This window comes from Abramis brama, assembly GCF_963993115.1.
Source record: "Abramis brama genome assembly, chromosome: 2".
Classification (NCBI taxonomy): Eukaryota; Metazoa; Chordata; class Actinopteri; order Cypriniformes; family Leuciscidae; genus Abramis; species Abramis brama.
In genome coordinates, this window is record NC_139964.1 from 21104317 (window position 1) to 21127550 (window position 23234).

Here is a 23234-nt window from a genome sequence, read left to right on the forward strand (position 1 = left end):
GGGCCTGAAATCACTGATACAACCTTTAATTATGACATGACATTAAAAATTAAAAAAAATAAAAAAAATAAAAAATAAATATATATATATATATATATATATATATATATATATATTATGCCTTATTGCTTAATAACAATTAACAATGTCGCAACGCCTGCATTGCTGTGTCCCGTTCGTGTGCTGCGATTGCAAATCACAATGTCCATTGGCTTGTTCTGTTACCACTCGAAGGTTATTGGGCCCTCAGGCGGGATCCCAATTCGTCAGTTCCAATCGGACGTGACGTCTCTATTCCCTGGGGTTACACAAGTAACCTAGACGATCTCCATCATGCTGCTACAAACTTTATTACTTTTCAATAAATCATCAATAAACCTGTTATTTCTCAATAAGAGCTTCTGTAGACGTCTGACAGAAATAAAGTCAGTCTGGTTAGTAATAAGTGAAGCTGGTAATGCTGTTTGTGGAGTTGTTTAATCCTCCTCTGCTGAGATCTTCACAGATCTGGTAGTGTTTAATGTTCTGTTGAGTTTTGTGGGTCACCATTGTGTTGAAGAGTAGAGCCTGAGCTTCAGTCCAGGAGAAGATCTGCAAACATTGATGAGATTTTGCATGTTGCTTTATTTAAAAAGCAGTTACTGTATTGCAGTGATGTCTATTAACTACTGTAAGTTAATGTTTATTTTAGTTTTAATTGTCTTTAGTTTATTCAGTTGCGTTTCAGACATGCACTAAGTATTTGCAGTTTAATAAACACAAATAAATGCACAGTCTATTATTTTCTGAACACTCTTTATGTCTTTGTATTAGCAACTTTGAGTAAAACATTCTTGAGAAATTGAAAGCAATCAGTTTCCTCAAGTTTTCTAACACTACTCAACTAATTACATTTTACAGTGTAAATATATTCACATATTTTTCAATATATGAAAAGCGGCAATTTCTTAATTATTCAACATATTGTAATATATTAACGCAATCTATTATTTCGTATATTTTTTACATATTTAAGCCATTTAATAAATATGGAAACGTATGTTCTTTCAGTAAGGGTATGAGTTATTATTTGGCTATGATTGTGCCAGTGGCTCATGTCTGTAGTCCAGATCTGGGTCATCATGCATTTCTGTATGTGGCCTGAGAGAAACTGGCCTGTCAACAATTTCTATCTGCATAGACGATTGTGAAGCACTTTTGTCCAACTTAAATTTCTGAATGTATCTCTGTACAACCAAGGGCAATAAGAAAAACTCAATGCGTTATATGATCAAAATGCCCCTTCTGTGTGATGTGTTATTTTCCTTTTCTAAACCAGTTTCCAGACCTGAACATCTCCACACAGCAGTGCTTGTGAGGTTTTGCTTCTTGAGTGCTCTAGAAAGGAGTAATTTACTCATTGCTATACAGATGTGAGGCATCACTGCATCCCAATAAATCTTCAATATCTTTTATTGTCCACATCAACTCCTGTCAGAAAGCACATGTCAGGAATAATCATCCGGACCATTTAAATTTCAGTGATTCTGCTTGTTAACATCAGGTGTCTTCAGTAATGCTCAATCATCACTTAATTAGTCTCTTAATTATCTAATTAACTTTAACACTGCTTCAGTGTTACTTATAACACTCTGAGAGTGTGGATTATGTAAACACTGAGCAGATTTTGCTTTAAAGTATTTTATGATTATTAAAATGAGATACAGATTTAAAATATCACACAAAACAAATTATAATGTTGGATTTGAGATTCAGAATGGGAAAAGTAATTATAATATTCTTGCAAAGCACCGTATATTACACCATGATTAATTAGTCAGGAGTCTAGGAACATTTTCAAATTTCATTACCCTTCATTTATTTTATTTTTTTACATAATTACAAAGTATTTAAGCTCATATTTATTGCGAGTATGTAAGAGATGATGTTTAATTTCCTGTAATCAACAAATGTATAATTATGGAGCACAACCATGTCTCAGGAGTTTATCCTGGAGCTCAGAGATGCCGATGTACTGATCCCTGTATTGTGGAGTTTGACTTTCCTCTCTTGTCGGCCAGTATTCAACCCAGGTGTCCTCTCCAAAGATGTAGTGCAGACTAAAACAACAGAATACAATTACAGACTTAACTACACTGTATACATTTACAAAGCACATGCATCCTTTCTATAAGGGTCAATGTACAATATGGATTTCCACAGTGATAAAGGAAGAATTAATTCTATTCGTGTTGTTTTTATACATTTTTGTCAATCATTTAATACACATTCTGTTTCACCTGAACAAAACATTTTAATAACAGGTCAAAATACGTGATATAGAGATATTACTGTCTAATGGAGTCTCCTCAGTTGAATGGTTTTTCTTGTCACAAATAGATTCCAGTATAATGCTTACATCATGCTGTCTTTGTTTTGGCAGGCAAAAGTTTTTCATATATTCGTATTTTACAAACAAAATAGCTTTTTTATCTTTTCTTTATCTTTTATCTTTTTTAACTTATGCCAATGCTTATTTTCTAAGAATTAGCCTACTGCCTTATAATCAGATTTTTTTAACATTTTTTTTTTACATCAAAATAACAGAGCCTTTAAAAAAATAAAATTAATTAAAAAAAATAAAATTAGCTTCTTGCATTCTGTTTTTTAATCAACACTTGGATGTGGGTTAGTTTCATAAAAAAAGCAACATTTTGAACAAAAATCTGATAAAATCACACGTTTGAAGACTTCGTCCAGATCGGATTCAGAACGATGATCAAAACACAGATGGAGTCGATCGAGTCCATTAACACCGCCAAAGCTTCACAGTCGCTTCCTCTTCATGGGACGACATTTCATTCATTAACGTTAGGCAGTTTTGATTTATATGCTGTTTAATGTTTGATGATCACATTATTTTACATGCGTAAGCAATGCTTCTATCGCTTGATTTTTGATCTGGAGAGTCTGTACTCTTTCAGAAGATGTGTAATAGCGCCCCGTACCGTATAACAGTGAAAACATGCATTACCAGACATTTTTTGAAAAATCTGTCAATGGCGGGGAAAGAGTTAATCACTGGACAGTTACACCACCTACACATTTTTGACTATAAACCCCACATAAACTCAAGTTCATCACAGATGATTTGTATTCAAATCATTTAGTATTTGTTTTTACTTTTTTCCCTAAGTGTATTCATGTCTATTTTAGGTTATTTAAAAAGCATTAAAAAAAAATAAAAAAAACACTGTCCCATCATTGAGCCATCATTTAAATACATAAAGCTCAGGCAAATCCTGTAATTCACAGACACACAGTGTACACTTACGTTCCTCCGAGCCTTTGCAGGTCAGTGGATTTGCCCATGATGAGGTACGACTTGCCTTGTTTCAATCCTAAACTCTCTCTGCAACTGGGACGAGCCAAAAATGGTCTGACTTTCCCCTCAACATCATCATCAGTGCCTACAGGACAGAACAGTGTTTAGGACACACTTTCTTTGCAATCCAAATTAGCCTTATGCTGAATATGTGTCAGAGAAAAAAACTGCATTTAACAAGAATCAGACACATTTCATATGCATTTCATGATCATGGAGAGAATATTGAACCGTACCTCCTTTCAGCACCTGCTCCACCTTCAAGTGATAGATGTCAGAGTCATGTGCCAGATCTATCTTATCCACTTTCACTTTATAAACTGTCAAACATAAGTGTAATATTGTTACTGGCATAATAACTGATTAGATTGTATTTCAGTGGCAGAAGTCGAACGTTCAAGAACTCCATGTGATCAGACGGCTCACTGACTGAATGATTCTGTTCTTGAGTTAAAAGCACAGTGGAAGGGAAGATTTACAGTGATTTAAAAGTGAAATTTGGGTTTGTTCCTCTCACAAAGCTTTCATTTGGCTTCAGGAGATATGGAAAACGTGCACAAGTCAAAATATCTATTTTTCAGTGTGTTTGCCATTTTTGGAGCTTAACAGACATGGTTGTGTCACTATGAAAAGTGAACATGTCACATCTGTGTTTTGCTTTTTTTGCATTTTGTCTGATTTATATTTTTGGCAGTGCTCTCGATTTTTACTATCTTTTTTTCATTCAGTTGTTCACTATAAGAGCAGCGTGAAACTTTTTTTCTTTTTGTGTTCAACTGAAAAACAACAGGTTCATAGAGGTTTCGAACAACATGGGTGTGTAAATAATGAATCTTGATTTATGAAATTATGACAGTGAATTAACACAGAGAACTGAATGCATTTACCATAACTCATGCCAGATCCACAGGATTTATCCATACGTTCATATACTTCTTTTATGTTTTTCTTCTGGTAAGTGCAGTTTTCTGTGTTCAGAGAAGTTTGTGTTTATACACACATATAAACTTGTAATCACACACATGCACACAAATTGTTTGCTTCCTCTTTTGTATAAATAAATAAAAAAATCTAAAATCTCATAATTTAATATTTAAAATTACATTGCAGTAAACCAAAAAATATATATATACTACAACACTTCAGGATATGGTCACTTTATACTATTGTGTGTGTGTTATAATACCTTCTGCACACGTGCACATATCTCCCTTACACAGTCTGTATATAGCGCCATCTGCCCTTTCAGGGTGGTAGAACTTCATACAGCGTGCATCTGAAACAAACACACACAGGTTTAATAAGTAAAGTTCAGTAAAGTGAAGCTGGTAATGCTGTTTTTTGGAGTTGTCTAATCCTCCTCTGCTGAGATCTTCAGAGATTTCATGTCTTCTGTGGCTGAAGTCAGTTTTAGTTCTTGTGTTTCGCCTTTTCCGTTCTTGTTAATCGTCTGTCCTTCAGTGATTCTGCTTGTTAACATCAGGTGTTCATCACTAATGCTCAATCATCACTCAATTAATCACTGAATTATATCATTAACTTCAACACTGCTTCAGTGTTACTCCAACACTTGTGTGTCCAACACTACAGAGTGTTGATTTAAAACGTACTCGGTTACTAACGTAACCTCGGTTCTCTCTAGAAGAGGGAACGAGTACTGCGTTCGTAGAACGCTGCGGGAAAAGTCTCTTTTCACGAAATACTGAAGCAAAATTATCCTTAATTTTCATATTTGTAAAACGCATTGCGGCAGTGCACAGCCATGGCGAGACGGCTCGCTCACTCATTGGCTGTTCTGCGGCAACTGCATGAGCCTATCGAGCGAGGGCTGATGCAACATCAGACCAATGAGAGTGCTTCGCGCGCTCCTCGTCACATCCCGCCGAAACGGGTGTGGCCATCCCCTATAAAAGGAGCTCGAGTAGGCTGATTCAACTGGTTTTCATCGCCGAAGCGAACCAGAGCGAACCGCGCGCACGGCAGGGAACGCAGTACTCGTTCCCTCTTCTAGAGAGAACCGAGGTTACGTTAGTAACCGAGTACGTTCTCTTACGAGAGTTCTCTCGTACTGCGTTCGTAGAACGCTGCGGGAACCACTTGTAAGACGCCGTGCGTGCTGGGATGAGAAAACACCGACCACTGGAAGCTAGTCCAGGTATACAGTGCATAATCACCCGGTAGACTTCGGAGAGTCTGGAGGGGGGGGGGGACAACCACCCTCAGATAGCTGCGTCCTAAGACGCGATATAACATCACATAGGCAGGGGGAGGCCTGGCTAATGTGGGAAATGTGGGTCTTACGTAATTTCGCCCAAATGGATGCGCCCTTAAGCGCGATACAGCGTCACATAGGCAGGGAGAGCCTGGCTGATGTGGGAAATGTGGGACTTACACACTTTCGCCCAAATAGGTGCGTTCTAGACGCGATATAACATCACATAGGCAGGAGGGAGCCTGGCTAATGTGGGAAAAACATGGGTCTTACACAATTCTGCCCAGAAAACTTCGGCGGCGCTGTGCGTCTACGATATCAGTGCCGTGTTTAGACAGCTGACTCGAATACACCGAAAATACTTGGCTTGCAAGTGCGGTGAAGTCTTCGGTGGCGCTGTGCGCCTGCGAAATCAGTGTCCTGGTTAGACAGCTGATTCGGCTAAACCGAAAACAACCTGGCCTGCAGGGCGGGAACTTCTAGGTTGTAGAACCTTATGAATGTAGACGGCGAGGCCCAGCCCGCCGCCGTACATATTTCCTGTAAGGAAATCCCGCTAGACCAGGCCCACGATGAGGCAACGCCTCTCGTGGAATGCGCTCTAATGCCCAAGGGGCACTGAAGGCCCTTGGTGGTATAAGCCATTGTTATGGCGTCAACCACCCACCTGGACAGGCTCTGTTTCGAAACAGCCGTTCCCTTGGAACGTCCACTGAACGAGACAAAGAGCTGCTCCGTCTGTCTGAAGGCAGCGGAGCGGGACACATAAGCTCTTAAAGCCCTAACGGGGCAAAGACAGCTCGAGTCCCCTTCCTCGTTTGATCCCGACAGGGCAGACAGGGAAATAACCTGAGCCCTAAACGGAGTGTTGAGGGATTTCGGCACGTAGCCGTGCCTAGGTTTGAGTATGACTTTGGAGTCATTGGGCCCAAACTCCAAGCACGTTGGACTCACAGAGAGCGCGTGCAGATCGCCTATGCGCTTCACCGAAGCGAGGGCCATCAAAAACACCGTTTTGAAAGACAGATGTTTGAGGCTGACAGATTGGATAGGCTCAAAGGGGGGACCTTTCATGGCTGCCAGGACCGTAGAAAGGTCCCACACCGGGACTGAGGGAGGTCTGGGGGGATTCAGCCTCCTAGCTCCCCTGAGGAAGCGGATGACTAAATCGTTCCTTCCCAGTGACTGGCCTGGCGTTGCTGTCGAGCACGCTGCGATAGCCGCCACATAGACTTTGAGCGTGGAAGGGGATCTGCCCTTGTCCAACAGCTCTTGTAGGAAGGAGAGAACCTCCGTCACCTCACAATCGAGGGGTGACAGGCCCCGAGCTGTACACCAGCTGGAGAAAACCGACCACTTCGAGGCATAAAGCCGCCTGGTGGAAGGCGCTCTAGCCTGAGTGATGGTGTTCAGCACTCCATCCGTGAGACTAACGGGTAACCGTTGAGCGTCCACGCATGAAGGGACCACAGCTCTGGGTGTGGGTGCCAAATCGAGCCCCTGGCCTGCGAGAGGAGATCTCTCCTCAATGGCACTGGCCATGGAGCGGAGTCTGCTAACTGCATCAGGACTGGAAACCAGGCTTGGTTGTCCCAGAACGGTGCTATAAGCAGTACTGGGCATTTCACTTCCCTGACTCGCTCCAGCACCTGAGGTAGGAGGGAGACTGGGGGAAACGCGTATAGCGGGCAGTGCGGCCACTTGTGGGACAGTGCGCTGTCGTTCTTCGAAAAGAACACGGGGCAATGAGCGTTTTCTGGGGACGCGAATAGGTCCACCTCCGCCCTGCCGAATCTCTGCCACAACAGCCGGACTGTTTGTGGGTGTAGAGACCATTCGCCCGTGGGAACGTTGTTCCTGGACAGCCTGTCTGGACCCAGGTTGAGTGTCCCGGGCACATGCACCGCTCTCAGCGAGCGCAGGTTGCGCTGAGCCCATATTAGGAGGCGCTCGGCCAGCCTGAAAAGGGAACTGGATCCGAGACCGCCCTGGCGATTTATGTAGGACACCACGGCCGTGTTGTCCGAGCGGACTACGACGTGTTGGTCCTTGATGTGGGGACAAAAGCGCGTCAGCGCGTTGTGAACTGCTAGCATTTCCAGGCAGTTGATATGCTGGAGCTTTTCTCGTTCTGACCAAAGGCCAAAGAACGGCCTGCCCTCGAGCAGCGCTCCCCATCCCGAGGTGGATGCGTCCGTAGACACCACTTTCACTCTCGAGGAAGTCCCCAGGCTTACACCTGAACGGTACCAATCGCCCGCCGCCCATGGTCTCAGGGCTGCTGCGCAGTCTTGATCGACTTTGAGGCGCAATCGGCTGAGTGCCCACGCTCCGCGTGGCACTCGCGCTTTCAACCAGAACTGCAGAGGGCGCATGCGAAGCAGGCCCAGCTGGAGAACTGATGATGCTGAGGCCATGAGGCCCAGCATCCTCTGAAACCGTTTGAGCGGGATAATCGCACCGCAGCGGAAGGACCTCGCTGCGTGCTGTATGCGCAGCGCGCGCTGTTGCGACAGCTGCGCCGTCATAGAACGAGAGTCCAGAACGATGCCCAGAAACGATATAGTTTGGCTGGGGTTCAGGGAGCTCTTCGTCCAATTGATCATGATACCAAGATTCTCGAGGTGATCGAGTAACATGGTTCTGTGCTCCACGAGCTGAGATCGTGATTGAGCTATGATCAGCCAGTCGTCCAAATAGTTCAGCACTCGCATGCCCCTGAGTCTGAGGGGAGCGAGCGCTGCGTCCATGCACTTCGTAAATGTACGGGGTGCCAGGGACAAGCCGAACGGCAGGACTGTATACTGGTATGCCCGACCCTCGAAGGCGAATCTCAAGAATCGCCTGTGGCGTGACGCTATCTGTATTTGAAAATACGCGTCCTTTAGATCTATCGACATAAACCAGTCTTCTCGGCGAATGTGCGCGAGGATTTTGCTGGTCGTGAGCATTTTGAAACTGCGTTTCACTAAAGCTCTGTTTAGTCGTCTTAGATCTAGTATGGGTCTGATACCACCGTCCTTTTTGGGGACTAGGAAGTATCTGCTGTATAGCCCCCCTTCGCTTTGAGCTTGGGATACATGTTGTATCGCCCCTTTGCTCAACAGTTTTGATATTTCGGCGCGAAGTAGGTGTGCTACTTCTGAATTCACCGTAGTTTCGACGCGCGCTGTGAAGCGTGGAGGGCGTCGACAAAACTGTAGCGAGAAGCCTCTCTTTATAATGTCTAGCACCCAGTCCGAAACCCCTGGAAGCGCGGCCCATGCGTCTGCATGGCCGGCTAGGGGTTGGATGCGAAGCGCGCTCTGTTCGCTGTGCGACGGCGGCGCTTCGGGGTGCGCTAGCATAGGCGTTACGCCTGAGACATTTGAGGCGGGGAGCGCGCGTAATACAGCGGGCAAAACGCTCATCCTCGACCGCGCTACAGTGTTTATCTGAGCGGGGGAGGTCTGAGAAGGTCTCATGCAGCCTACAAGTGAACGTGGGCGGGGACCGGGCACGTTTACTGCTTTGGCCGCGCTGTCTGCTTGAACAGAGCGGGCGCGCACAGGTCCCGTTTTTACAGGGAGCCTGTGGCTTGCCAGACATAGTGTTTGTGGGCACTGGGAAGTGGGCACTTTGACTATGTTTGGGGCGCGATCGAACTGCGTCGATCTTATGAGTACGGGCCCTGTGTGCAGGGCTGTGCTTGTGTGTGGAGATGGGCACAGAGAAGTGGGCATCAACACTACATTTATAGCACCATCGGCCATGGCCGGGACACCAGAAAATACACTCTTTTCGGGATTTATCTGGGTAGCCGTAAGAACGGCTTTTGTGTGCAGGCAAGCGGGCAGCTGTGCGGGCTTGTGCTCTGCTGAGAACGCTGAAGCAGTCGCAATTCCTGGGACTGAGACAGCGGTGCGCTTTGGTGAGGGCCCGGTCGCAACGGGGCTTACACACCTGCGCTTTCCTAGGCGTGCTAGGATTTCTTTGGGGCTTCCGGCTTCAACACAACCCTTGGTCGCGGCCCGCGGCGAGCGGGGCGGCGGCTAGTAGAGCGAGAGCGAGGGCGTGAGCTGCGCTGCTGTCGCTGTGAGGGGGCGGCCGAAGGCGGGGGCTGAGGCTGTGAGCTCCGAGGGGCCTGTTTCTCACGGCCCGCTGCAGAACTGGGGCGCTTCGGCAGGAAGTGCTTGAACGCCTGTGACGCTTTTTGGGCTTCGGAAAATCTCTCCACGAGCTCGGAGAGAGAAGATCCAAAAAGGCCAGCGGAGGATAGCGGGGCGTCGAGGAACGCGTTGCGCTCTGCATCAGCCATCTCCGTGAGCGTCAGCCACAAATGCCTCTCGGCTACGGTAGCGGAAGCCATACAGCGTCCCATGGCTTGTGCTGCAGCCTTGGTAGCGCGGAGGGAAAGATCCGACGCGCTTCTCAGGTCCGCGATGCAGATAGCTTCAGGTCCTATCTCGTCCAGTTTGCGGAGGAGATCGCCTTGGAAAACCTGAAGCGTGGCCATGGTGTGGAGAGCCGATGCCGCCTGCCCAGCGGCGGAGAAGATCCGCGCGAGCATCGACGACGTCATGCGGCAGGCTTTTGACGGCAGCGCAGGCTTAGTCCGCCGTCCAGCAGAGGGCGGGCAAAGGTGGGCTGCTATCGCCTGTTCCACCGGCGGCAGAGTGAGGTAGCCTCGGTCCTGAGCATTATCCAGGGAGGAAAATGCTGGGGATACAGACGAACGTGTTCGTGCAGAAAAGGGAGCGTTCCAGGCCTTCGCCACTTCTTCATGAAGCTCAGGAAGAAACGGAGCGGGCTTAGACACAGGAGAAGTGCGCTCACCAGGGAGGAAGCTACCATCAAGCCGGGTGCGCGAGGGGAGTTCCGGTGCAGACCACTCGAGGCCGAGGCTCGCCGCGGCCAACGCGAGTACTCGCATGAGCTCCCTCTCGATGCTAGCTCTAGCCGACGGCTTTCGGGCAGGAGGCGTGAGATCCGCAGAGCTCGCCCAGTCTTCACTGCCTGAAGCTAGCAGAGAGCAGGAATCCTTTTCGACCGACTCGACTTCAGAAACAACTTCCTCAGATGAAGCGGCGGCAGACTGCGGGCGCTGAGCATCAGGAAGTGCTTCGGGGGAAGCCGGTGAAGCTGGCGGGCGAGCCGGCGAGCTTTGTCGGGAAGAGGTGGGTTCCGGGGCCCGCTGCGAGCGGCGCTTCTTACGGCGCGGCACCGCGGCGGGGGGCGCAGGCTCGGAGAACTGTGCCAGGCGAGTCCGCAGAGTCACCATCGGCAAAAGCTCGCAGTGAGGGCAGCCGCCGTCAGCGAGCGCGAGCGCTGCGTGATCTTCGCCCAGACAGGAGACGCAAATAACATGGCGGTCTCCCTCGGTGAGCGGGGCTCGGCACGAGCCACAGGATGGCATCTTGAAAAAGACGCGGCTCTTTTAGGGGTGAGTGTTCGGGGAACACTGCACACACACACACAGAACAGAGCAGATAAAAGGATATGAAGCGCCGGAAAGCGCAGCAGGTACGGCAGTGGAAGGCGGCGAAGGCCAGCGGCTTCAAGGGCTCGTCCCGCTGAAAAGCTTGCCTCGACGACGCTTGCTTCTCCGTGATCCAGCGATGCGTGAGCTTCGCTGAAGAGATGAAAATCAGTTGAATCAGCCTACTCGAGCTCCTTTTATAGGGGATGGCCACACCCGTTTCGGCGGGATGTGACGAGGAGCGCGCGAAGCACTCTCATTGGTCTGATGTTGCATCAGCCCTCGCTCGATAGGCTCATGCAGTTGCCGCAGAACAGCCAATGAGTGAGCGAGCCGTCTCGCCATGGCTGTGCACTGCCGCAATGCGTTTTACAAATATGAAAATTAAGGATAATTTTGCTTCAGTATTTCGTGAAAAGAGACTTTTCCCGCAGCGTTCTACGAACGCAGTACGAGAGAACTCTCGTAAGAGAACTGAAGATTTTGCAATGAGGTTAAAAAAAAAAACAGGGTGAAGCGTAATTTAACGGTAATCAACTGTAAATTAATTTATGGCATAAAACTGTAGAAAAACAGCAATTTACTGGCAACCACAGCTGCCAGTAGATTACTGTAAAATCAAGGAAAAACAGTAATATACTGTAAAATGTAACAGTCAGAATTATTAAATAAATCAAATATCAAATCAGATTTGGTTTCTCATATCATGACCCCTTTGAGAGATATTATTTTCAGTGGACTCAAATGTAGAAAGATCACAGTACTATCAGTATAAATTAGTATAAAAACTGTTTGAAGCAATCGGTTTCCCAAATGATATGAGTTACCTTCCAAGGTATTTTTACAGTAACATACTGTTAAAAAGGAGAGGTGTAAATTAACGGTAAAGGGTTGTAAATAAAAGTACATTGCTGGCAACCACATCTGCCAGTAGATAACCATTATTTTACAGAGCAATTTTTATAACACTTGTTCGTAATATTATATAACAATTCTTCAGTCATTCATTACTAAGTCACAACTGCATTTCTGAGTGCTCCTTTGATTATCTGTTCCATGGTTTTGGTCCTGTTGAGTGTTTTTGCCTATAATCTTGAATAACCCCTGAGTTCCTTGTTGTTTGGGGTGGCTCTAAGGAAATGTTGCAGTATGGAAACGCTGTACCACAATGGAAAACGGTCAAAAAAGTAGTTTTTCTATAAAATTATGATTTTCTTTGCTATTTAAATGCATATTTCTTTTGGAAATTGAAAGATTTATATACTTGGAACTCAAACCAAACCATGCAAACCAAAAATAAGTAGATCCCTATTATTTAATCCCTACCATTCCCTATCATTTGGCTAACTCATCCACACTCTCATCACATGGAAGAGCTAGCTCTGCACTCTTCTTGTTGCCCTTTCCATAAAATATTGATGTATTAATTTTCTGAAAAGAAGAAATAATTTTGTTGACAACTACAGTATACTACAAAAATCACCTTCAAATAAATAAATAAATAACTGCAATCATATTGTTGATGCTACCATCTATAAAAAATCCCAATCAGGAAATACATTACTGCAATTCCACTGTTGTAGAGCGGTGCCATATGGCAACATTGATATTCTCTCAATTTACTGTAAAACTATGTTAGACTAAGTTGATTTGTGAATAAAAAAATATCTAATTAACTTTAGATGGTGCAAAAAAAAAAAAAAAAATCTCCCTTGAGAAGAGATGTTTGGAAATGAGGCTAATAGAGCAATTGTGAGTGACACTCAGTGTGAGTGACAGTGGGGAGAAGAGTTTTGGAGGAACATTCAAATGTTAATACTTAATGGCACTGAATTAACATGTTAATTAATTTACAATGTAAAAATTACATTTACAATGTAAATGTAAATGTTAATTTGAGAGCTTCAGTTTAATTGTTTTTATAGATAAAAGAAATAGTGTGTGTACATGCAGCAATAGCTCACCTGGTGAGTGATATTCATATATTGTGACGGCAGCAGGTTGAAGCAGACCCACATTAAACATCTTGTTCATTCTGAAGGCAAGTCTTTCTGTCTCTTTATGAGAAACCTAATGAGACAAAAAAAAAATGTAAAGAAAATTTACATGATATTAAATATCAAATTGTACAATGGAAACTGCCCACATTAACATTTGCACAAGCGACAACTAATAACTAAAAACTAATAATGTGGGTCGAATTTAAAAAATTTTTGTTGTCAAAATTATTAATTATATTTGCATTTGAATTGTGATTGGTGTTTATTTCTTGCATTCATTTAACAATGTACAGCTGCAATTACACTGCAAAGATAGTATTCTATTTTGCATACACAGTAAATTCCCTGGTGTTAAATATTGGTGTTCATATGGGAACCACCAGCAGGGAGTTAAAAGTAACACTGAAGCAGTGTTAGAGTTAATTAGATAATTAAATAATTAATTGAGTGATGATTGTTCGATTATTGAAGACACCTGATGATAACAAGCAGAATCACTGACGATAAGAGAAACAAAATAACTACAACTGACTTCCAGACACAGCTTTAGATGAAATCAACTGAAAAGACATGAAATCGCTCTTATTACAAACCAGTTTGACCTTATTTCTGTCATTCATCTACAGAAGTTCTTTTTTAGAATGAATTTTTTTTTAGATGTTCAAGTTGTATTGAAAATGTTTGGTCACCATTATGGTGATCAGTGTTCCCTCTAGTTGGGTGGTTTGACAATTTATATATTGTTTTTATTTGTTGTCTTTGTAACAGTGTTTACTGAAACACATAATTTGTTGCAAAGGAAACCATAAACAAAGATATGGTATATATATTTCATCATCATCATCATCATCATCATCATCATCATCATCATCATAAAAAAAATGTTTGACAAATGTCATAACTGACCAAAAGAGGTAACTTGTTATTAACAGATTTTTACCATCGATATTTTATTTTTTTTTTCAAAGATCAAACATTCTGAATTTTAACTTATAAATACATTGTGAGAAAATAAACCAAAGACACACACAATAACATCAAGAATCAGCTTATGAATCACAACAATGGTGACATGCTTCCTGCTGCAATGCATGCTGGGAGCCATTAGTTTTATAATATGGTGGCTCCCAGCATGCATTGCTGCAGGAAGCATGTCACCATTGTTGAGATTCATATGCTAATTCTTGATGTCTGTATGTGTCTTAACTATCTTTGTTTCTGGCATATTCTGTGTGCTTTGGTAAACACTGTTACAGAGACCACAAACTTGCAAAGCCAAGAGTCAAACTGCCCAACTAAAGCAAACACTGATCACAATAATGGTGAATTTACTAAAACATATTATTTCCAATAAAACATCAACATCTACACCTCTATTCATTCTCAATAACTAGTAAGTAATAAGTGAAGCTGGCAATGTTGTTTGTGGAGTTGTTTAATCCTCCTCTGCTGAGATCTTGAGAGATTTAATGTCGTCTTTTATCTTCAGTTGATTTCATCTCCCGAAGTCAGTTGTAGTTCTTGTGTTTCTCTTTTCTTCAATGATTCTGCTTGTTATCATCAGGTGTCTTCAATGCTCAATCATCACTCAATTAATCACTTAATTATCTAATTAACTCTAACACTGCTTCAGTGTTACTTTTAACACCCTGCTGGTGGTTCCCATATAAACACAGAGCGGTGTTAAATTTAACACTGGGGAATTTACTGTGTAGCTGATAGAAAAAATATACATGTAAACATTATAATTTAGATCTATATATTAAATTTGCACTTTCTCTTCTGCTTAAAGTATCATGTGAAATATGATTCTGATAAGCAGACTGTAATGTACCAAAGTTACGTGGAACCACATGGCGTTACAGTTAATGAGCATCTTGGAACATCTGTCAGCCAATCCGAATCAAGATTTCAACAATACTGTGATATTAAGCAAAACAATATCACAGACTTTTGGTTTCATGATAAAAAGAAAAAAAAAATCTGTTTTTGACATCATCGGGCAATAGAAGTTGTTTGAAATACCTTATCCAAGTAGAGGATGAGGGATCCTCGCTCTGACAGCTCTTTATTCTTTTCATATTTCTGAATGTATCTCTCCTTCCCCGTGGACAACTGAGGGCAAAAATGTGGAAAAAAAAAACCTCAATGCATCACATGATGACCAACATGTTCTCTTACGAGAGTCCTCTCGTACTGCGTTTTTATCAAAACGCTACGGGAAAAGTCTCTTTTCACGAAATACTGAAGCAAAAAATTATCCTTAATTTTCATACATGTAAAGCGCGTTGCAGCAGTAGTCAACTATGGCGAGACGGCTTGCTCGCTCATTGGCTGCTCTGCGGCAACTGCATAAGCCTATCGAGCGAGGCCTGAGGTGACGTCAGGCCAATGAGGGCGCTTCGCGCCCTCCTTGCCATTTCCCGCCGAGACGGGTGTGGCTAACCTCTATAAAAGGAGCTCGAAAAGGCTGATTCACTTGATTTTCATCTCTTCAGCGAAGCACACGCATCGCTGGATCACGAGGAAGCAAGCGTCGTCTGAGGCAAGCACTTCAGCGGGACGAGCCACTTGAAGCCGCTGGCCTACGCCGCCTTCTACAGCCGTACCTGCTGCGCTTTCCGACGCATATCCTTTCATTATCCTTTTTACTGTTCTTGTGTGTGTGTGTGTGTGTTCGCCTTGCGACACTCACCCCCTAAAAGAGCTGCGTCTTTTTAAAGATGCCTTCATGCGGCTCGTGCCGAGCCCCACTCACCGAGGGAGACCGCCATGTCATCTGCGTCTCCTGTTTGGGTGAGGACCATGCAGCGCTCGCGCTCGCTGACGGCGGCTGCCCTCACTGCGAGCTTTTGCCTATGGTGACTCTGCGGACTCGCCTGGCATTCTTCTCAGAGCCTGCATTCCCCGCCGCGCTGCCGCGCCGTAAGAAGCGCCGCTCGCAGCGGGTCCCGGAACCCGCTCCAGCCCGACTAAGCTCGCCGGTTTGCCCGCCTGCTTCACCGGCTTCTCCCGAATCACTTCCTGATGCTCAGCGCCCGCAGTCTGCCGCCGCTTCATCACAGGAAGTCGGTTCCGAGGCCGCGTCGGGGGAAAAGGATTCCTGCTCTCTGCTAGCTTCAGGCAGCGAGGACTGGGCGAGCTCCGAGGATCTCGCGCCTGCTGCCCGCAAGCCCACTACGAGAGCCAACATTGAGAGAGAGCTCATGCGAGTACTCGCGCTGGCCGCGGCGAGCCTCGGCCTCGAGTGGTCTGCTCCGGAGCTCCCCTCTCGCACCCGGCTGGATGGTAGCTTCCTCCCTGGTGAGCGCACTTCTCCGGATTCAAAGCCCGCTCCTTTTCTTCCTGAGCTGCATGAAGAAGTTGCGAAGGCCTGGAACGCGCCCTTCTCTGCGCGAACGCGCTCGTCTGTGTCACCAGCATTTTCCTCTCTGGATAATGCGAAAGACCGAGGCTACTTTTCACTTCCGCCGGTGGAACAGGCGATAGCAACCCACCTTTGCCCGCCCTCTGCTGGACGGCGGACTAAACCGGTGTTGCCTTCAAAAGCCTGCCGCATGACGTCGACGCTGCTCGCGCGAATTTTCTCCGCCGCTGGGCAAGCCGCGTCAGCGCTACACACCATGGCTACACTGCAGATATTTCAGGGTGATCTCCTCCGTAAGTTGGACGAGATGGGACCTGAGGCTATCTGCATCGCGGATTTGAGGAGCGCTTCAGATCTAACACTCCGCGCTACCAAGTCTGCTGCACAAGCCATGGGAAAGTGTATGGCTTCCGCCACTGTTGCTGAGAGGCATCTATGGCTGACGCTCACGGAGATGGCTGATTCCGAGCGCAACGCGTTTCTCGACGCCCCGCTGTCTTCCGCTGGCCTTTTCGGTTCTTCTCTCTCCGAGTTCGTGGAGAGATTTACTGAAGCCCAGAAAGCGTCTCAAGCCTTCAAGCACTTCCTCCCGAAGCGCTCTGGTTCTGCAGCGGGTCGTCAAAAACAGACTCCGCGGAGCTCTCAGCCTCAGCCCCCGCCTTCGGCCGAATCCTCACAGCAGCGACAGCAGCGCAGCTCCGGGCCCCGCTCTCGCTCAACCAGCCGACGCCCCGCTCCGCGCGGGCCGCGATCGAGGATTGTGGTGAAGCCGGAAGCCCCGAAGAAGTCCTAGCTCGCCTAGGAAAGCGCAGGTGTGTGAGTCCCGCTGCGGCCGGTCTCTCACCCAAGCGCGCCGCTGTTTCAGTCCCAAGACTTGCGACTGTTCCAGCGTTTTCTGCAAGATGCAAGCCTGCTCAGCCGCCCGCTTGCCTGCACACAAAAGCCGTTTTTACGGCTACCCAGATATATCCCGAAAAGAGTGTATTTTCTGGCGTCCCGGCCACGGCCGATGGTGCTATAAGTGTAGTGTCTATGCCCACTCCTCAGTGCCCATCTCTACACACAAGCACAGCCCTACACTTAGGGCTCGCGCACATAAAATCGACTCAGGTCGATTGCGCTTCCAACATAGTGAAAGTGCCCGCACAAACACTATGTCTCACAGGCCACAGGCTCTCTGTAAAAACGAGACCTGTGCGCGCTCGCTCTGCTCAGTCAGACAGTGCGCCCAAAGCAGTGAATGTGCCCGCTTCCCGCCCACATTTACTCGCAGACATGAGTCCCACGGGACCCGCTCAGCCCTCCCTCACTCAGTCAAGCGCTGTAGTAAGGTCGAGGACGAGCGCTCTGCCCGCTGTAATAAGCGCGCCCCCCGCCTCGAATGCCACAGGCATAATGCCTACGTTATCGCGCCCCGAAGCGCCTCTGTCGCACGGCGAGCAGAGCGCGCTTCGCATCCAGCCCTTAGCCAGCCATGCAGAAGCATGGGCAGCGCTTCCAGGGGTTTCGGAATGGGTGCTAGGCATTATAGAGAGAGGCTTCTCGCTACAGTTTTGTCGACGCCCTCCCCGCTTCACAGCGCGCGTCCAGACTACGGTGGTTTCAGAAGTAGCACACCTACTTCGCGCCGAAATATCAAAACTGATAAGCAAAGGGGCGATAGAGCGTGTTCCCCGAGCTCAAAGCGAAGGGGGGCTATACAGCAGATACTTTCTAGTCCCCAAAAAGGACGGCGGTGTCAGACCCATTCTGGATCTAAGACGGCTAAACAGAGTATTAGTGAAACGCAGTTTCAAAATGCTCACGACCAGCAAAATTCTCGCGCATGTTCGCCGAGAAGACTGGTTCATGTCGATAGATCTGAAGGACGCGTATTTTCAAATACAGATAGCGTCACATCACAGGCGATACTTGAGATTCGCCTTCGAGGGTCAGACATACCAGTATACAGTCCTGCCTTTCGGCTTGTCCCTGGCACCTCGTACATTTACGAAATGCATGGACGCAGCGCTCGCTCCTCTCAGACTCAGAGGCATGCGAGTGCTGAACTATTTGGACGACTGGTTGATCCTAGCTCAATCACGATCTCAGCTCGTGAAGCACAGAACCATTTTACTCGATCACCTCGAGAATCTTGGTATCACGGTCAATTGGGCGAAGAGTTCACTGAACCCCAGTCAAACGATTTCGTTTCTGGGTATCGTTCTGGACTCGCAGTCTATGACGGCGCGGCTGTCGCCACAGCGCGCGCTGCACATTCAGCGCGCGGCGAAGTCTTTTCGCCGCGGCGTTTTCACCCCGCTCAGGAAGTTTCAAAGGATGCTGGGTCTCATGGCCTCAGCATCATCAGTTCTCCAGCTGGGCTTGCTCCGCATGCGCCCGCTGCAGTTCTGGTTGAAAGCGCGAGTAACGCGCGGAGCGTGGGTGTCCGGCCGGTTACGCCTCAAGATCAATCAAAGCTGTGTGACAGCCCTGATACCTTGGTTGGCGGACGGCTGGTACCAATCAGGTGTAAGCCTGGGGACTTCCTCGAGAGTGAGGATGGTGTCGACAGATGCATCCACCTCGGGATGGGGAGCGCTGCTCGAGGGCAGACCGTTCTTCGGCCTGTGGTCGGAACGAGAAAAGCTCCAACACATCAACTGCCTGGAAATGCTGGCAGTGCACAATGCGCTGACGCGTTTTTGTCCCCATATCAAGGACCAACACGTCGTAGTCCGTTCGGACAACACGGCCGTGGTGTCCTATATAAATCGCCAGGGCGGTCTGAAATCCACATCCCTGTACAGGCTGGCGAAACGCCTCCTAATATGGGCTCAGCACAATTTGCGCTCGCTGAGAGCAGTGCATGTGCCTGGGCTCCAGAATGTGGGCCCAGACAGACTGTCCAGGAACAACATTCCCCTGGGCGAATGGTCTCTACACCCACAAACAGTCCGGCTGTTGTGGGAGAGATTCGGCAGAGCGGAGGTGGACCTATTCGCGTCCCGCGAAAACGCTCATTGCCCCGTGTTCTTTTCCAAGAACGACAGCGCGCTGTCCCAGATGTGGCCGCGCTGCCCGTTATACGCTTTCCCCCCCGTCTCCCTCCTGCCACAGGTGTTAGAGCGGGTCAGGGAAACAGAATGCCCAGTGCTGCTTGTAGCACCGTTCTGGAGGAACCAAACATGGTTTCCAGTCCTGATGCAGCTAGCAGACTTCGCTCCATGGCCAGTGCCATTGAGGAGAGATCTCCTCTCGCAGGCCGGGGGCTCGATTTGGCACCCACACCCAGAGCTGTGGTCCCTTCATGCGTGGGTGCTCAACGGATATCCGTTGACCTCGCAGAGGGAGTGATAAATACCATCACTCAGGCCAGAGCGCCGTCGACTCGGCGGCTTTATGCCTCAAAGTGGTCGGTTTTCTCCGGCTGGTGTACAGCTCGGAGCCTATCTCCTCTCGATTGTGAGGTGACGGAGGTTCTCTCCTTCCTACAGGAGCTGTTGGATAAGGGCAGATCCCCTTCCACGCTCAAAGTTTACGTGGCGGCTATTGCAGCGTTCTCCGGAACAAAGCTGGGTCAGTCACTAGGAAGGAACGATTTAGTCATCCGCTTCCTCAGGGGAGCTAGGAGGCTGAATCCACCCAGACCTCCTTCAGTTCCTATGTGGGACCTTTCTACAGTCTTGACGGCCATGAAAGGTGCCCCTTTCGAGCCTATCCAATCTATTAGCCTCAAACATTTGTCTTTCAAAACAGTGTTTTTGATGGCTCTCGCTTCGGTGAAGCGCATAGGCGACCTGCACGCGCTCTCCGTGAGCCCAGCGTGCTTAGAGTTTGGACCTAATGACTCTAAAGTCATACTCAAACCTAAGCATGGCTATGTGCCAAAGTCCCTCAACACGCCGTTTCGGGCTCAGGTTATCTCCCTGTCTGCCCTGCCGGGGTCAAGTGAGGAAGGGGACTCAAGTTTTCTTTGCCCTGTTAGGGCTTTAAGAGCTTACGTGTCCCGCTCCGCTGTCTTCAGACAGACTGAGCAGCTTTTTGTCTCGTTCAGTGGACGTTCCAAGGGAATGGCTGTTTCGAAACAGAGCTTATCCAGATGGATAGTTGACGCCATAGCGCTGGCTTATACTGCCAAGGGCATTCAGTGCCCGTTGGGAGTCAGAGCGCACTCCACGAGGGGCGTTGCCTCCTCGTGGGCTTGGTCCAGCGGGATTTCCTTACAGGATATATGTACGGCGGCAGGCTGGGCCTCGCCGTCTACATTTATCAGGTTTTACAACCTAGAAGTTCCCGCCTTGCAGGCTAAGCTACTATCGGTGTAGTCGATTCAGCTGTTTAACTAGAACACTGAAATCGCATGCGCAACGCGCTACCGACTGTCTTATGGGCAGAATTGTGTAAGACCCACATTTCCCACATTCAGTTCAGGTTCCCCACCCTGTCTATGTGATGTCATATTCGCGTCTGCTGGCGCGACCATATAAGGACGGAGGGAATACCCTCTTGTCTCTAGACTCTCTCTGTGAGGTCATGTTTACGTCTGCGGACGTTACAGTTTAGGGAATTAAGGTCCCCCATCCCTTAATCCCGGATTCTTTGTGAGTCTATCTGGTGATTATGCACTGTACATCTGGCTTAGCTTCCAGTGATCGGTGTTTTTATCCCAGCACGCACGGCGTTTTACAAGGGGTTCCCGTAGCGTTTTGATAAAAACGCAGTACGAGAGGACTCTCGTAAGAGAACGTACTCGGTTACTAACGTAACCTCGGTTCTCTCTAGAAGAGGGAACGAGTACTGCGTTCTCTGCCGTGCGTACGGTTCACTCTGGTTTGCTTCGGCTATGAAAATCAAGTGAATCAGCCTTTTCGAGCTCCTTTTATAGAGGTTAGCCACACCCGTCTCGGCGGGAAATGGCAAGGAGGGCGCGAAGCGCCCTCATTGGCCTGACGTCACCTCAGGCCTCGCTCGATAGGCTTATGCAGTTGCCGCAGAGCAGCCAATGAGCGAGCAAGCCGTCTCGCCATAGTTGACTACTGCTGCAACGCGCTTTACATGTATGAAAATTAAGGATAATTTTTTGCTTCAGTATTTCGTGAAAAGAGACTTTTCCCGTAGCGTTTTGATAAAAACGCAGTACTCGTTCCCTCTTCTAGAGAGAACCGAGGTTACGTTAGTAACCGAGTACGTTTTATGGCCAATCTGCAGATGTGAGGCTTAAGTCAGTTGTTTACAGTAAAATCTCACTGTCAAATTTACTAAACAAAAAAGTACAATTCTGTGATTTGCTTTGTGTGATTTTATGTGTTTTTGCACATAATGCTATAGTGGAGATCTGTTAGTGTTTAATGATCTGTTGGGATTTGAAGGGTTTCTGTTGAGTTTTGTGTGTCACCATTGTGCTGAAGAGTAGAGCCTGTGCTTCAGTCCAGGATGAGCAGGAAAACACTGATGTTATGCTGCATGTTGCTTTATTTAAAGGCAGTGACTGTGTAGTTGCTGATGCATTGATGACATTTTTAAGTTCTTCAACTCATTCATGTGTGATGATGATCACTAGTAGGATTTAGTTAAATTAATGTTTCTAGTTAACTCATAAAGTCTTTTTCTTAGTGGGTTCAAATGAAATAATCTCACAGTATAAATATTTAATGGCAATTGACCAATCAGTTTCTTCAAATGAAATGAGTTATCTCAGGTTTTAATTCAGTACATTATTAATAACAGAAACATACTGTAAAGATTACATTAAAGAACTGTAAATTCACAGCTGCTCTTGTTTTGATGCTTTTACAAGGTGTGCAGTATAATTTTACTGTTAAATTGTAGTTGATGTTTTACCGTACTCTTGTAAAATTTACAGGCTTACTGGCAACCAAAATTGCCAGTAAGTTGCTGTAAATTTTACAGTAATTTTTTTACAGTGATCACTGCATCAGTTTATCATCATAATACCTCTTTAAGATCATTTTCTTGAACATCAAATCCTGTCGGTATGCCAATGTCCAGAATAGTCATAGTGGCATCAGTTTTATCATTTTTGTAGCTGTAAAGATGGAGATAAAGTGCAGGTTTTATTAACAGGTTTCGTAAGTCTTCAGTTTTCGTCCATCAACTGATTCTGCGTTTAAGGCTGCTTTCACACTAGAGCTTTTCATGCAAACCTGAGTCCGTTTGATGTCAGATTTCTTATATTGTAGTGTAACGTAGAGCCGCTTGTCTCTGAATAAACTCTTTTATCCGTGTCAGAACGCAGTGAAACTGGAGTCTCCCCTGAAATCATTATCTAACTGTCCCTGGTACTCAGAGGTGGAAAGTCCAGGGGTCAGAAAGTAAAAGTCCTGCCATATATTTATTCCACCCATGAACTTGGCTCCAGACTCAAGAGTGTTAAAGTTAATGAGCTAATTTAGTGATTGATTGAGTGATGATTGAGCATTATTGAAGACACCTGATGTTAACAAGCAGAATCACCAAAGGAGAAAATCTCTTTTTTTAAGTTGCCATTATGGTGATCAGTGTTGGCTTTAGTTGGGCTCTTGAACCTTAAACTAATACCCAGGGCCGGCGCTAGCCATTTGGGTGCCCCACAAAAGACTCAACATGCAGGGCTAAAGCCCCGGATCTTTTGCACTACTAGCGACGCCCCTGGACATGCATACACGCATAGGCGTAATTTGCAGGTAGGACATGTCCCCACCACTATTTTCTAAGGTCGATATATCTCGCGGCACGAATGTACCAATACAAACAAACAAAACATCTCCAGTTAACCAGCAGATCATTCATTTCATTCGTTTTTTAAATAAGAGGCGATCTAGCGCTGAAATGTGTTGTTTTTTTAAATCAAC

At 46.5% G+C, this 23234-nt stretch overlaps 2 protein-coding genes across 15 annotated transcripts in view; both read right to left on the bottom strand.

Annotated features, from left to right (window-relative positions):
* Positions 1–1398: 1398 nt before the first annotated feature.
* LOC311077813 (complement C3-like) overlaps positions 1399–23234 on the bottom strand; it is a 501390-nt gene continuing 479554 nt past the window's right edge. For 2 of the 13 annotated variants that reach the window (XM_084106430.1, XM_084106442.1), the window contains exon 42: positions 1415–1631. The gene's annotated coding sequence lies outside the window, so the exon portion shown is untranslated. Of the gene's footprint in view, positions 1632–23234 lie in introns of all 13 variants that reach the window. The other 11 variants (XM_084106440.1, XM_084106439.1, XM_084106431.1 and 8 more) reach the window with 10 other exon arrangements.
* The window catches only part of LOC311077821 (complement C3-like), a 72922-nt gene continuing 51316 nt past the window's right edge, over positions 1629–23234 (bottom strand). For both annotated transcript variants that reach the window (XM_084106452.1, XM_084106451.1), the window contains 8 exons: positions 22339–22429; positions 15060–15149; positions 12999–13104; positions 4551–4640; positions 4252–4332; positions 3601–3684; positions 3314–3449; positions 1629–2099 (listed from right to left, as the gene is read on the bottom strand). In XM_084106452.1, the coding sequence (XP_083962578.1) occupies positions 1958–2099; positions 3314–3449; positions 3601–3684; positions 4252–4332; positions 4551–4640; positions 12999–13104; positions 15060–15149; positions 22339–22429 (820 nt within the window). In that variant the 3' untranslated portion in view covers positions 1629–1957. The remainder of the gene's footprint in view (positions 2100–3313; positions 3450–3600; positions 3685–4251; positions 4333–4550; positions 4641–12998; positions 13105–15059; positions 15150–22338; positions 22430–23234) is intronic.